Source organism: Meleagris gallopavo, chromosome 1, assembly GCF_905368555.1.
Source record: "Meleagris gallopavo chromosome 1, MGAL_WU_HG_1.1, whole genome shotgun sequence".
NCBI classification, from domain to species: domain Eukaryota; kingdom Metazoa; phylum Chordata; class Aves; order Galliformes; family Phasianidae; genus Meleagris; species Meleagris gallopavo.
In genome coordinates, this window is record NC_139404.1 from 12,249,173 (window position 1) to 12,261,699 (window position 12,527).

A 12,527-nucleotide genomic window follows, 5' to 3' on the forward strand; every position below is an offset into this window, starting at 1 on the left:
ACCACCCATTAACTTAATGAGTTTATTCCTATATACCCATTCTAACACTTTTCACTTGCCCCACTACTGCTATAAATGATAAATGTTCACTTCTGATAGGCTACATTCTGATAGATTAGGATCTAGGACAGAATCTAAACATATTCCACTACATTTAACAGAGTGATTTGAAAACTTCCTGCAGCAGGCTTAGTTTCATCTCAAAGTAAACATACATTCCAGGGCACTAAGACATGCATCAAAAAACTATGTCACCTCATTCAGCACTTCTTCCAGACCACAGATATATAGGAATATATGTCAATAACATGAAACATTTTTGATTCTAGGAAGAGTGCAGATACAGGTCAGATCAAAGTCAAATAGCTAGAAGATACTGCAGACTCTTATGCCTCTTTTTTTTTTTTTTTTTAAAGACAAAGTAATGTCATTAGGAATCTATTTTGTACAAATGTAATGAATCTACATATTCCAAAAGCTACCACATTTATTTATCATAAGTAAAATGAAAATTCCCACTCCAATTATGCTGAATATCAAACTCAACTCACTTAAAACAATCTGCCCTACCCACATTGTACTTAGCCTACTAGGTTATTTCAGTGATGACTACAAGCCTCAGAACTATTGCATGAATAGACAGTTTTAAGAGAACTAACAGAAAAATGCCTGCTTTTTTTCCAGGAATGAAAAGTGTTTTAGACTTCCTACAAAGAACCATGTAAAAATGCTAAATCCCTAAAATTAAAGATTTTTTGCAGTGAAGTGCAGTAGTAAGATAAATGCAAATCTACTGGTTTAAAACTGGGTCCAGCACTACAGTGATGGCAGGGAGGAAGGGAGAATAAAATTGGATGAATTAAGCTCAGTTCATACACACAAACTTATGTGCAAACTGAGCATTTCATTTTAACGTGTTCTTCATGACACCATTTAACAAGTAACTCGCAGAAAGTCAGACATTTTCATTTTGTCATCAGCTTTTGGGCAAGTAATGCCAGTCAAAGCAAGATACCAAACAGTTCAGCTGTCAACTACTATCACCTCACCAAGATACCTCAATCTAAACTGATGTATGTGCTAAGTTTTGCTTTTCACCCATACTAAAAATTCTTTCTATTACTTCTCCCACCACAGTTGGCATTTGGTGTATGTGGCAACTATTCTGTTATTTATCAAACTTAACTCTTACAATCAAATTTCAGTGTAAGCTAAGTACAGAATAACTCCCTACTCAGCAAAAAGCACTTGTAGTGCAAACCAAGTTATTCATCTTCCTTAACAGGAATGAACAATTAAAAATAAGACTTCACAACAAAAACCTCAACCACAGTTGCAACTGATGGAAACTCATATGGGAAAGGCACATACCACTCCATCTGCAATCTTCCAGTCCGTACAGCTTTCATATTTTTGCAGTTGCTTTTCAAACAGTTGTGCTATGGCTCGATGGACAAGTTCATACTGCTCCTATAGTAGTTTATCAGATAAAAGTTAGTGCACAAGACCTTTATATAGAATTAATGGTATATTATCATAAGGTGCATTTTAAAACAAACTATACCTTTGTCTGCACTGCAGAATGCCTTTGCGTCCTCATTTCCTGTATTAAATTAAATACATTGAACTCTTCAGGTATTTTCTGAAATATAGAAGGAAGTCAATTATATGGATGTAACTGCTTGTAAAAATAGCAATACTTTTGGATGTCTAACTTCTGCAAGTGTAAACAATCAATTGACTAAAATGAACTAAAAATTCTTTTATAAAGCAATTCTTCTCCAGAACTTGTTCTTAAACATTACATTTTGACCAGATGAGAGCATTTAAAAGCATTCTGAAAACGAGACATTCAATGGAAGCATTAACGCGACACCTGAACATTAACATTTCAAAGTTAGAAACCCCAAGAAGACATTATCTCTGTACATTCTAAATATCAAGACTTCAAAAGCTGCAAAATCAGAGATGCTGGAAACAACATTCAAAATTACTTAAAACTGAAATACATCCAAATGAGGAATATAGTTCAATGCTTTTTTTTTTTCCCAAAAAAAATAAAAACTTGATGTCAATGGAAAGTTCACACCAAAGCATGAATGTGATGAAGGTAAACATCCAACCTGTAGTAAGAATTTCAGAACACACAGACATTTCATAGTTTCAGAACATTTGGAAGCTCAATCAATTGTTGTTATGAAATGAGGAATGCCATAATTTTTTCTTATAAGGTTCCTTACCCCAGCTTTAAGCAAATTCCATGTATAATCTATGGCACAGATGGCTCCTGTTCTTCCACACCCTGCACTTTGAACATAAACAGGTACATTAGAAACTGTTTTAAATGGTTGAAAAAGCACTACAATATTTTCAGAACCCAAATTCTGTTCTGGTTCTATAAAACCAAAAACATTTAATTCCCCCACCTATCATTTTAAGCTTAAACCTATAACATTTTCAAATAACAAATTTAGTAGAGCAAAATTAAAGCTTTCAATGCAAGTTTCTTGTGGCTGACCAGAACTGCAGTCATGAAAGACATTTTGATATTGACTTTTTCATTGCCTCTTTTCTTGCACTATTTCCAGTTACCACTGCTTTAACAATAGCGATTTTATCAAAGTTTAATGACAGATACTAAGCAGAAGAATGGAACACATTTAAAGAGTTTCCACATTTTTTGGCTTCAGCAGCACATCTGTATTTTCTGCTTGTTATTAGCAAACAAGTTGAAAAAAGTGACAGTGACCTGTAGCACTTATTCTTCCTAATGCACAAACACCTATTTTTCCAGATAGAGTTACAGTGCAATAAATATGTATCATTACATAGCTGTGAAGTTCTACTGGCATTCAAGAAAAACAGAACGAAGTGAAACTAATCTCCACGCTAAAGAAGTTCCTTTTGGATTTAGACCCAATTGCTTAGAAAGGCAAGTTATCTGCGTGCTTCTTTAAGACGGAAGATTTCTATAACACTTGTATAGAACATCCAGAATTAATAAGCCTCTAAGGATTTATAATTCCCCGGCTTACTAACACAACTGAGTATTTTCCTACATACAGTACATTAAGCAATGTTGATAACACAATAATGTTTGTTGTTGCCTGCTAAGCCAAGGCAATTCACAGCCCAAGGAGCTAGGAGGGAAAAGAACTGGGACAGTTGACTTAAACTGGCCAAAGAGATATTCCATACCACATGACATTAAGCAGGAGGAGCTTTGAAGGGAGGGAGTTAATTGCACCCTCTTCTGCAGCTTGGGGGGCTAGCTGGGCATCACTCCGGGGGTGGAGAACAATTACTCCTGCATCACTTGCCTTTTTTTTTTTTTTTTTTTTTTTTTTAAGATATATATGTATATATCTATCTTTATATGACTATATATGCAATGTAATATATATAATATAATATATATCATCATACCTGTTTTCCTTTTCTCTATCTTAGTAAATAGTTTATCTCAACCCGTGTGTCCTATTTTGTTGTTTCTGATTCTCTCTCCTATCCCCCTGGGAAGAGGGGGAGTGAGTGAATAACTGTGTGGTATGAAGCCACCTGCCAGGCTAAGGCACAACAAACGATCTTCAGAAAGTTTGTCCTAATGAGGATCTGAATGTTTTAAGAGCCACGGGGATAATGTTCTCAACTGAAATAGAATTCTACTGCAACGTGAGTTTAAGACAATGAGGACTATATCAATCTGAGCCAAGTTTTGACATGAGGAAATATTCCTTCTTAGAAAACAAAATAATTGCAATTTGGAATCAAACTAGCCCATCTCCTCCTAGAAGTCTAAATTTCTAAAATGTATATAAACTTTAAAACTAAATGTACTTGATACCTGCAGTGTATGCAGATTGGTACATCTTCATGTTCCTGGTATTCTCTCATCAAACTGATCATGTCCAGAATAGAATCAAAAGACGACGGGACATCATGGTCAGGCCAGTTAACATAATGAAATTGATAGACACTACGAGTTTCCTAAGGGAGGAGGAATGAAAGTTGTTAATTATAATGCATATTTGAGGAGCTTGTGTGAATTAAATTATTTGGTGAGGCTCCTTAATAGCCCAGACAATCAAAACCATTTTAGTATATATAAAAAAAAAAACAACCCTACAACTGACAGCAGCTAAAAAAAAAAAAAAAAAACCAGGAAATTCTGAAATGTTTGTGTACTACTAGTGCATGGGTGAAAACATTGCAAGACAGTTTGCTGAAGGAGTAAAGAAAACACCTCGTGAACATATGGGATACAGGACCCATAATGCTGCACCATCTTACAGATTCTCCGTCCCTACAGTCTTAAACTTTGAAAGGATGAAAGGAAGGCAAAGACCATCAGGAAACCACCCCCTGTTCCAGTCATGCTCCAGTATCTGGAAATTTTCAGTCATGTCACTTTGACAGACTGCAAAATGAAGTGTGCATGCAGGTAAAAATTGAGGAACTTAGAATAATTCAGGCTACATCCAAGCTGGCTCACACTTGCAACACTGTCATACACTTTTATCCTAGTTGCTCATTTTATAATAGGACTTAGGTAAACAGCAGGTTTCAAAATACATTAGTTACTCAGCTACCAGAATTCCTTACAGAACAGCTCAAATTCTCACTTCCACTATTACCCAAAGTGCCCACAGTAAAGCTACTGGTACTGCAGCTCTCCACGCTGTTGTCACATCTCTTGATTCCAGCACGCACTCAAAATAATACACTGGAGAGGCAGGAGCATGACAGTTTTATCATTATTACACGTTACGGGTTAAAGGACCTACGCTATCTTCTGTTTAGTAATCTGAGAAGCAATCTGGTGGACTTTTTGAACATGGAAATTTATATGATCTTCCAACTGAAACAACTATTTTTGTTTCAGTAAATAAACTTTGATTAAATCTGTGAAAATACTGTAGCTAGCAAAAGAATACCCAGTGTAATAAAACAAAAATAAATCCAACTGATTATGTAAAATCAACGTCATTGGCAGGGAAGACAAATACATCCCTTTAAGGTCCATCAAGAACTTCCACTTAATTACATTTAAGGAGTTATTTTTCCACATTGGCAGAACAGTCAAAAAATAATTTCTAAATCTAAGCTTTTTATATATAAATTAAAAATGAAAAGGACTCTTCACAGTCCCCCTTATTGTAACTTTTTAAGAAGCCCATTGATTTAGTTCATAATAACCTTCAGCTTTCAAACTAGTTTTCCTCACGGCAATCAGAGAACTTCCTGTATTCATACAACCTAATTCCCTCCATTGTATTCTGAATGATATCCCACTGAACATTCTACAGAAGGGACAAAAGTTGTCCTTACTCTAGAAAATTAGAAAATATTCTAGAAAGTGTGTTGAAGGGTCTTTCTGCCACAAAAGCACATTTACCTCCTTGGTCCAAGACTATATTTAGAATTCTTCAGGATAAGCCTGTAATTCTCTGTCAGTGTGTGTTTTACTACACAGCATAGATCTTTTACTATTGAGAGGATAAAACCTCAAAGAAATCCTGAAAAAAATACAGAAGTCAAGCAGCTGAATATGATTTGCATGTGTGGTATGGACAAGCAAATAATGAACCCCTTACAGTTTCTGAAGTAACCGGTTTTCAAAGTTTGGGTAATAAAAATACCTGATTCTGCTTTGGGGTTTTTAATCTTTTCGGTTTTGTTTTTAATTCATCGTACCAGTAAATGCTGCAAAAACCAGTTACTGTTATGCAGTTAATTGCTGCCATATCAGAAAACTCATAGGATGGTCAGTTATGAGCATTCAGAAAACACCAACAGAAATGAATTGCTCAGAAGCACACGTCTTGCTGTGGCTTCCCAGGTGTTGGCAGCAAACACAAATCACCCCTCAAACAGCGCCGCATTAAGAAGCGGTTTTGACAACTGCTGCGATATCAGTTATTGAAATGGAATAAAGCACTGCTGAAGAAAATAAACGAGTTATGTTGTAATAGATTATTTCTTAATAGATCATGCCAGAAAGGATGACAAGGATTCTTTAAAAGAGATTGTCAACCTTTCTATTTTTGCAGGAGTGTTCCACATTTATTTTTTCATTTACTGAGTTCATTTTAAGAAAAATACAGTCACCTCAAATTTGGCATTTAAGTTCATTCATGCTTAGCCCTTACATGAAAATACAAGTGTTCTTATTTCATCTAACAGGTTACAGTTCCTTCTAACAATCAACACATCTGATATTCAGTTTATAAAGCAGATTTCATGCTTTACAGCAGCTCTTTGGGACTAAAGATTTTAACCAAGATAAATTAACTATATTTTCCACAATGAGACAGATTATAATCTTATTTAACTGCCAACAAATACTATATACAAATTGAGTTACCAGACATATTCTTGAACACTAAGATAACTCTTCAAAAATTCAGCTTAGCTCTCTTTTAAAAGTACATTTCTACTTCATCCTTCTATATAATTACACACATTTCTCCCATGTTTCCCCTTGCAGAACTTTACCAAGCAAAAAGACAACACAACTCAACTTCAGCAAGAATATACCACATTTTTCACAAATATTACCATTTTAAATGCACAAAACTTTTTTCCCCCCCAAAGCTACAAATAGAAATCTTGGAAAAAAAAAAAAATCATGATATTGTCATTCTTGCTTTATTTAGCAAGACAAGTGTATTAACGGGCCTAAGAAATATCCCTTAGCATTGCAAAGCCCTCTTAATTAAAAATGAAAGTTTGAGGAACGAATTCGAACAAGTACTTACACTCAGCCTAAAAAAACCTAAAAGGAAGCAGTCTCTTTTGATGAGTTTGATTCAGTCTGTGGTCATGTTTTCAGTTTGGATAAAGAATAAAATATTTCTAGGTTTGCAGCACTTTCCAGTTGCTAATGCATGATATTAAAGCCCACATGCCTTTGTCTAACCAAAAAGAAAGGTAGTTTCACTACTCTTTTCTTATGTACTATAGTTTTTAACATCACTTCTATGTTTGACAATTTACATACGTACAGAATCATCACCTAAAAAAAGTGAAGAGATTTTCATCAGTTCCCTTCACTGTATCATTGTAGAGAACTTTCTAGGCAACCATTAAGTCACAGATAAGACCAGAATTCCTCATGTACTTACATTTTGAAATTCAAGTAATAACGTTCTAATGAAGTAATCTGTTCTTGCTTGCTCAGCTTCCTAAAGAAGATAAAACAGTAATGAATGGAAAAAAGAGACAAACATATGTAACTAGAACACATAGAGGGCATAACTGAAATCCAAACTCAGAGTTTGTTTTCATTTTTTAATTTACAGTTTTCATATCTGTTATTTTCCCAAAGATGGACAATTAAAATGTTGATTCTAAACCAAAACCAACATATCTTGCTGTAAACAATATACTTGTGAAAGATTTTGCTTTTACTTAAAATAAAAACTGGGGTTTTCCAAGTGAATAATTTGCACCTGAAACCGTCATTAAGTACAAGCATTACAATATACTACTTTCACTTTATTTCTCCATGCATTTTGTTCATCTAGTTTTCCTCTCCCAGTTATCCTTCTGTAGCACTTCTCGTCTAAACTTCAACCTCTTATCAATCTGTATTTTGATATCCATTCCTCAGGGATTATTTTCAGTGACAGGGGCATCTGAATGGGTTTATTGTCATTATCTTGGTTGTGGCCAAAAAAACAAATCTTCTAGCCTCTCAGAATTTTCAAATCCACTGCTGGCACTCCAAAGAAGGTTTATACTGCCTATACTAAGCAATACTGTTTTATGTAAAACATCAGTAATAGCACAGTTCAAAGACACCTTAAAAATCATGTGTTCCAGCTTTCCACAGTCAATTTTAGGAGACTGCATATGTGTTTTTGTTTCCTTCTCCTACTGGGTATTTATCATTTTCCATCAAGACAACAACTGCACTGCCTTGCAGGTTTAAAGCAGATATTGCATACCTAGTGGCAACAGAATCCATATACATCATCTTACACAGTAAGATGATTTATGATCACTCGACAGTTCTACTCAAGTACAACGTGAATCCACGATTCAGGTTGTACTCATATCAGTACAATCTAAAGGACCCAACAGAAATTTCAGGAGCCCTTTTTTCAGCACATTATGCATGTCTAAAGAGAGATGCATGTAAGAAAAAGTAGCAGAGGTTATGACAAAAGAGGACAGGCATTGGAAAAGTGTTTTTCAAGACTTTGAGGAAGAGTGGAGGAATGGAAAACAGATGGACTGCAAGGACCCAGAAATAGTTTCCCTTTAAAATATATTACTGAATTGCTACTGAATTGGTGTAAACAAGTATTCAAACAACTAAGAAGAATAAAGTGTTAAGGCTGTTCTACTGACCTGTAAGAACAGCAATAAGAGAAAGTGACAAAGACCCGCTGTCTAAATCAGCCTCAGGCTAAGAGGAAGAGACATTGGTACATTGATATATTCTTACATTTATATAGCAGCCATGAAAATTACAAGCAGTGAGTGACGTCAGATATCTTACAATAAGCTCAGAATCACCTACATGGCTTCAGCCATTACAATGAGAAGTAATCACAGCAAAAATGAAAATCCCAAACCAAAAATGTTTGTCAAATTCATGGTCCACTGCATTATATAAACACTAATTATCCAGAGGCAATGTCCAATCAAGGAACTGCTACAAATTCATTGCTAGAAGCTGGCAGCAAGTGTAAGGAGAAGGATCATCCTATACAGTTTATTTCCTCTTCTTTAGTTAAGGACTTCATCACAATGTGATAGGCTGGATGGATCTTGGCATGATCTGAAAGTGAAGTCTTGACAATGTGATCACTGCTCCAAGAACCAGAAGTGTGACAAAACGGCCTCAATTTATGGAATAAACAAAGATAGACCACCAGATGTATACAAGGGCAAGCAGATACTACTTCCCACCCAGGAAACACCAATCTTACAATCCTGTAATTATTTCTGTGGTTATGCTCCTGCATACCTCATTTTTACTCACACCCTGAATGCCTCACAATTAATCATAGAATCACAGAATCACAAAAGTTAGAAAACACCTTCAAGATCATCCAGTCCAACCATCCACCTCCCACTAATATATCTCCACTAGCCCATGTCTCCTAGTACCACATCTAAACATTTCTTGAACACCTCCAGCAACAGTGACACCACCACCTCCCTGGGCAGCCTGTTTCAGCATGTAACCACTCTCCTCCAAGCCTTCTCTTTTCCAGACTAAACTTCAGTTCTCTCAGCTGCTCCTCATGAGACTTGTGTTCCATACCTCCCACCAGCTTTGTTGTCCTTCTCTGGCACATCCCCGGACCTCAGTGTCTTTCTTGTAGTAAGGAACCCAAAACTGAACACAGTACTCAAGGCATGGCCTCACCAGTGCTGAGTACAGAGTAATGATAAACTCCCTGCTCCTGCCGGTAGCACTATTTCTGATACAAGCCATGATGCCATTGTAAACCTAAAGATCCTGTCAGGAGAAGAGAGGAAAAAGTCTAGTTTCTACTTTCTCTATTTATGATACCTAACTTCATGTTCCTCAAAAAAAGTAAACCAATCCAGTGTTACTTTCATTTCTCTTACACACCTAGAAAGCATAAGCGACAATAGGAAGAAACAGTTACTTGAATATTATCTACGTTCTTGATCAGCTACAGACATTCAAAACTACATGATGTAAAGTTAAAGAAATGGCACAAAAAGAAACAAAGCCAATGCACATGTTCCCCGCTTTAAAAAAAAAAAAAATAACAAGGAATCCAAAAATCCTGTAAGACTTACATGCACACATTGCTTTCCACCATTTTCTTTTGCGTCTGGTAAAAATTGATATTGAACAACTGAATGTTTCTTCCATAATACAAGGCCTGACACGAGTAGAGTACCTACTGCAAGCTAATGGACCAATAATTCCACAAAACTCTTTTATAAAGCTTAATACTTACACATGAAACACGAAATGGTCCAAAAGTTACTGCTGCTTCTCCATACAATGGCCAATAACGTTCACATTTTTTCTGTTGAAGCAAAGAATCCTAATTTAGTTGGTACATGATATTGAAAGATGGTTAACAACTGAAAGAGCAGACAAGATGACAGTTACTAATGCCTTGTTTTCTACTCTATTTCAGTTAAAGCCGTCTCTTAAGAAAGTAAAGTGTCCTTTGTTTTGGTATAACAAATACAACAAAAAATCCACAAACAACTAAATCAATAAATACAGCCCGTGGAGTCTTTGTAAATAAGAACATGAACTTCAGTACTGCCTGCAGATGAGCAACCATGCATCGTACAGAGGGAGGCAACAAGAGCTAATCTAGTTTTTGCCCAAGTTCAGAGTTAAGAATTGCAGAATGCTTTTCTTCCTCTCGGGTCTTAAGAATAGATTTTAAAAGAAGGATTGTTTTTGCAGCTGTATCAATTGAGAGGAAATTCTGAAAGAACTGGTGTTTTGATAGTTGGCATACATCTCACTAAGACGTACTTCTTTAATTCAAAATAACACGACCAGAAACAGACCATTAGTTCAGTTCTGTATCCAAAGACATAATGCATATCCTGATGGAACTCCTAGATAATAACACAACACTATGAACAAAGAAGAGCAGTCACATTCATTCTTTCTTCTGTGCATAGGAATAAGTGTATTCTCATTCAGTCCTGGCAGTTTACTTTTATAGTTGCAGAATTTTCTCTCTCTCTCTCTCTCTCTCTCTCTCTCTCACACACACACACACACACACACACACACACACACACAAACAGGTAATGGCATATTGTCCTACACAGGAACTGCTCACTTAGTTTTGTATTTAGTACACTTACCCTTCCCATTTCAAATTCTCGACAGGCCATTACAATTATCTGAAAAGGAAAAATGTTAGCTAGCTTTAGATAGAAGAAAGATCACAAATACTTTACTGCTTGCTTGTAGCTAAGATAACACAGATACTCCTTAACTGGCTGCTACTGAAGGGACTGATCTGTAGCTGCACATTCTTTTAATACTAAAATAGTGTCCAAGTTTTATTCTGCACAAAACAAGCCAGAACACTAATAAAATATTTAAAACCTACCTAAATTGAATCATTTGAAATCACTGCAATCCTATATAAATATCTTATTCATTTAGCCGGACTGTACTACTGTAAGAATGCAGAACCATTTGCTAAATACAAGAAAATGCACAGCTGTATCTGTTTATAACAACATAGACTGCTTTTTTAAATCGGTGCAAAAAAACTATGTCAAAAATTAAAACAAGATTGCTTAGGCAAAGAAATTTCAGGTATGATAATCTGAATAACACTACCAAAAAACACCAAAAGGTAACCTACTTGTTACAATAGTAAGCAGCTATCTTTAAAGGGTCTGGTGAAAAACAGACCAACAAAAAATATTTCAGAAACAAAAATTTCTTCATTGAATCCAACTTGAATAGTACTTAAAATTTAACTCATGACAATAACTGATTGAAGAGATTCAGAAAATTCAGAAAAACAAGTTATCCAAAATTAGCATAACTAAATGGTATACACTCATTTTGTTTCTAATGCTGCTTCTGCATCTGATTGTCTGCCCACATTAAGAGTCAATGGTGAGGTCTCTAGCAGGAGAAGGGATTAAGTACTGACCTGTTCATAAAAAGACATGACTTCATATATAATAAAAATTATTACATCTTATTACTTCATTAATTTACAATGACACACAGGTGTTAATTTTGTAGTTTAAGTAGCATTCTGAGACAAACCTCTGCTAAATCACCACCAAAATTCTTGTTAATAGCTAGCTCAAACAAGAAATACAATCAATGTACCATGAAATAGGGTAATACACAATTCCTGTTTTTAAGTAGGTACTTACAGCCACATTGTATTCCCATATCATCCTCCAGAAATCTATTACTGTATTTGCTAATGGTCCCTGGGTAGCAACATACGCCTTCGGCCCATGTACTCCCTAGGATTGCACAAAGGAACCATTAATGTTAACAACAAAAATTTATCTGCACTGAATAAAAAGCTTTCATTTATAATTACGTAAAATTAGAATTCTGTTTTTGATCCAACAGGAAAGGTGAACGTGAAATAGGAATCCAGTTGACATTAGCCATAATTTTGCCAGTGATTTCAAGTGGGCCTAAGATAACGGCTACTGTACTGGCAGAGACTGCAACAGAAAGCACTGAGTTAACCAGTTTTGTATGCTGCAGTCCTGAAAGGTATCTGTAAGTCTGCACTGTTTATTACATATGTCATGATCATGACTGGAATATTTCTTTTTCTGTTAAAGCACTCCCTTTGAAAAATTCAAGGAACACAATTATTTCAAAAACCGAAGATTTTTAAGTGCTTATATAAAAGGGTTGAAGACATTTACAGTGCCTTGGTTTTAAGAGTGTTAGGGACAACTCTACTTCTGCCATGAACATCAAGAGTGCATATAAGCATGCACACTTTGTCACACACAATGCCTCACTTATGTTCTAAGAACAGCTTCTCTTAATATCTAGCATTTTC

The 12,527-nt window shown here is 35.5% G+C and overlaps 1 protein-coding gene across 1 annotated transcript in view; it reads right to left on the reverse strand.

Moving 5' to 3' along the window:
* PTPN12 (protein tyrosine phosphatase non-receptor type 12) overlaps positions 1-12,527 on the reverse strand; it is a 69,439-nt gene that overhangs the window by 22,881 nt on the left and 34,031 nt on the right. Inside the window, exons 4-11 of the mRNA XM_085216690.1 lie at positions 11,872-11,967; positions 10,831-10,869; positions 9,951-10,022; positions 7,125-7,184; positions 3,845-3,987; positions 2,241-2,307; positions 1,565-1,642; positions 1,372-1,470 (exon numbers count right to left, since the gene is read on the reverse strand). Coding sequence (XP_085072816.1) covers positions 1,372-1,470; positions 1,565-1,642; positions 2,241-2,307; positions 3,845-3,987; positions 7,125-7,184; positions 9,951-10,022; positions 10,831-10,869; positions 11,872-11,967 — 654 coding nt within the window. The remainder of the gene's footprint in view (positions 1-1,371; positions 1,471-1,564; positions 1,643-2,240; positions 2,308-3,844; positions 3,988-7,124; positions 7,185-9,950; positions 10,023-10,830; positions 10,870-11,871; positions 11,968-12,527) is intronic.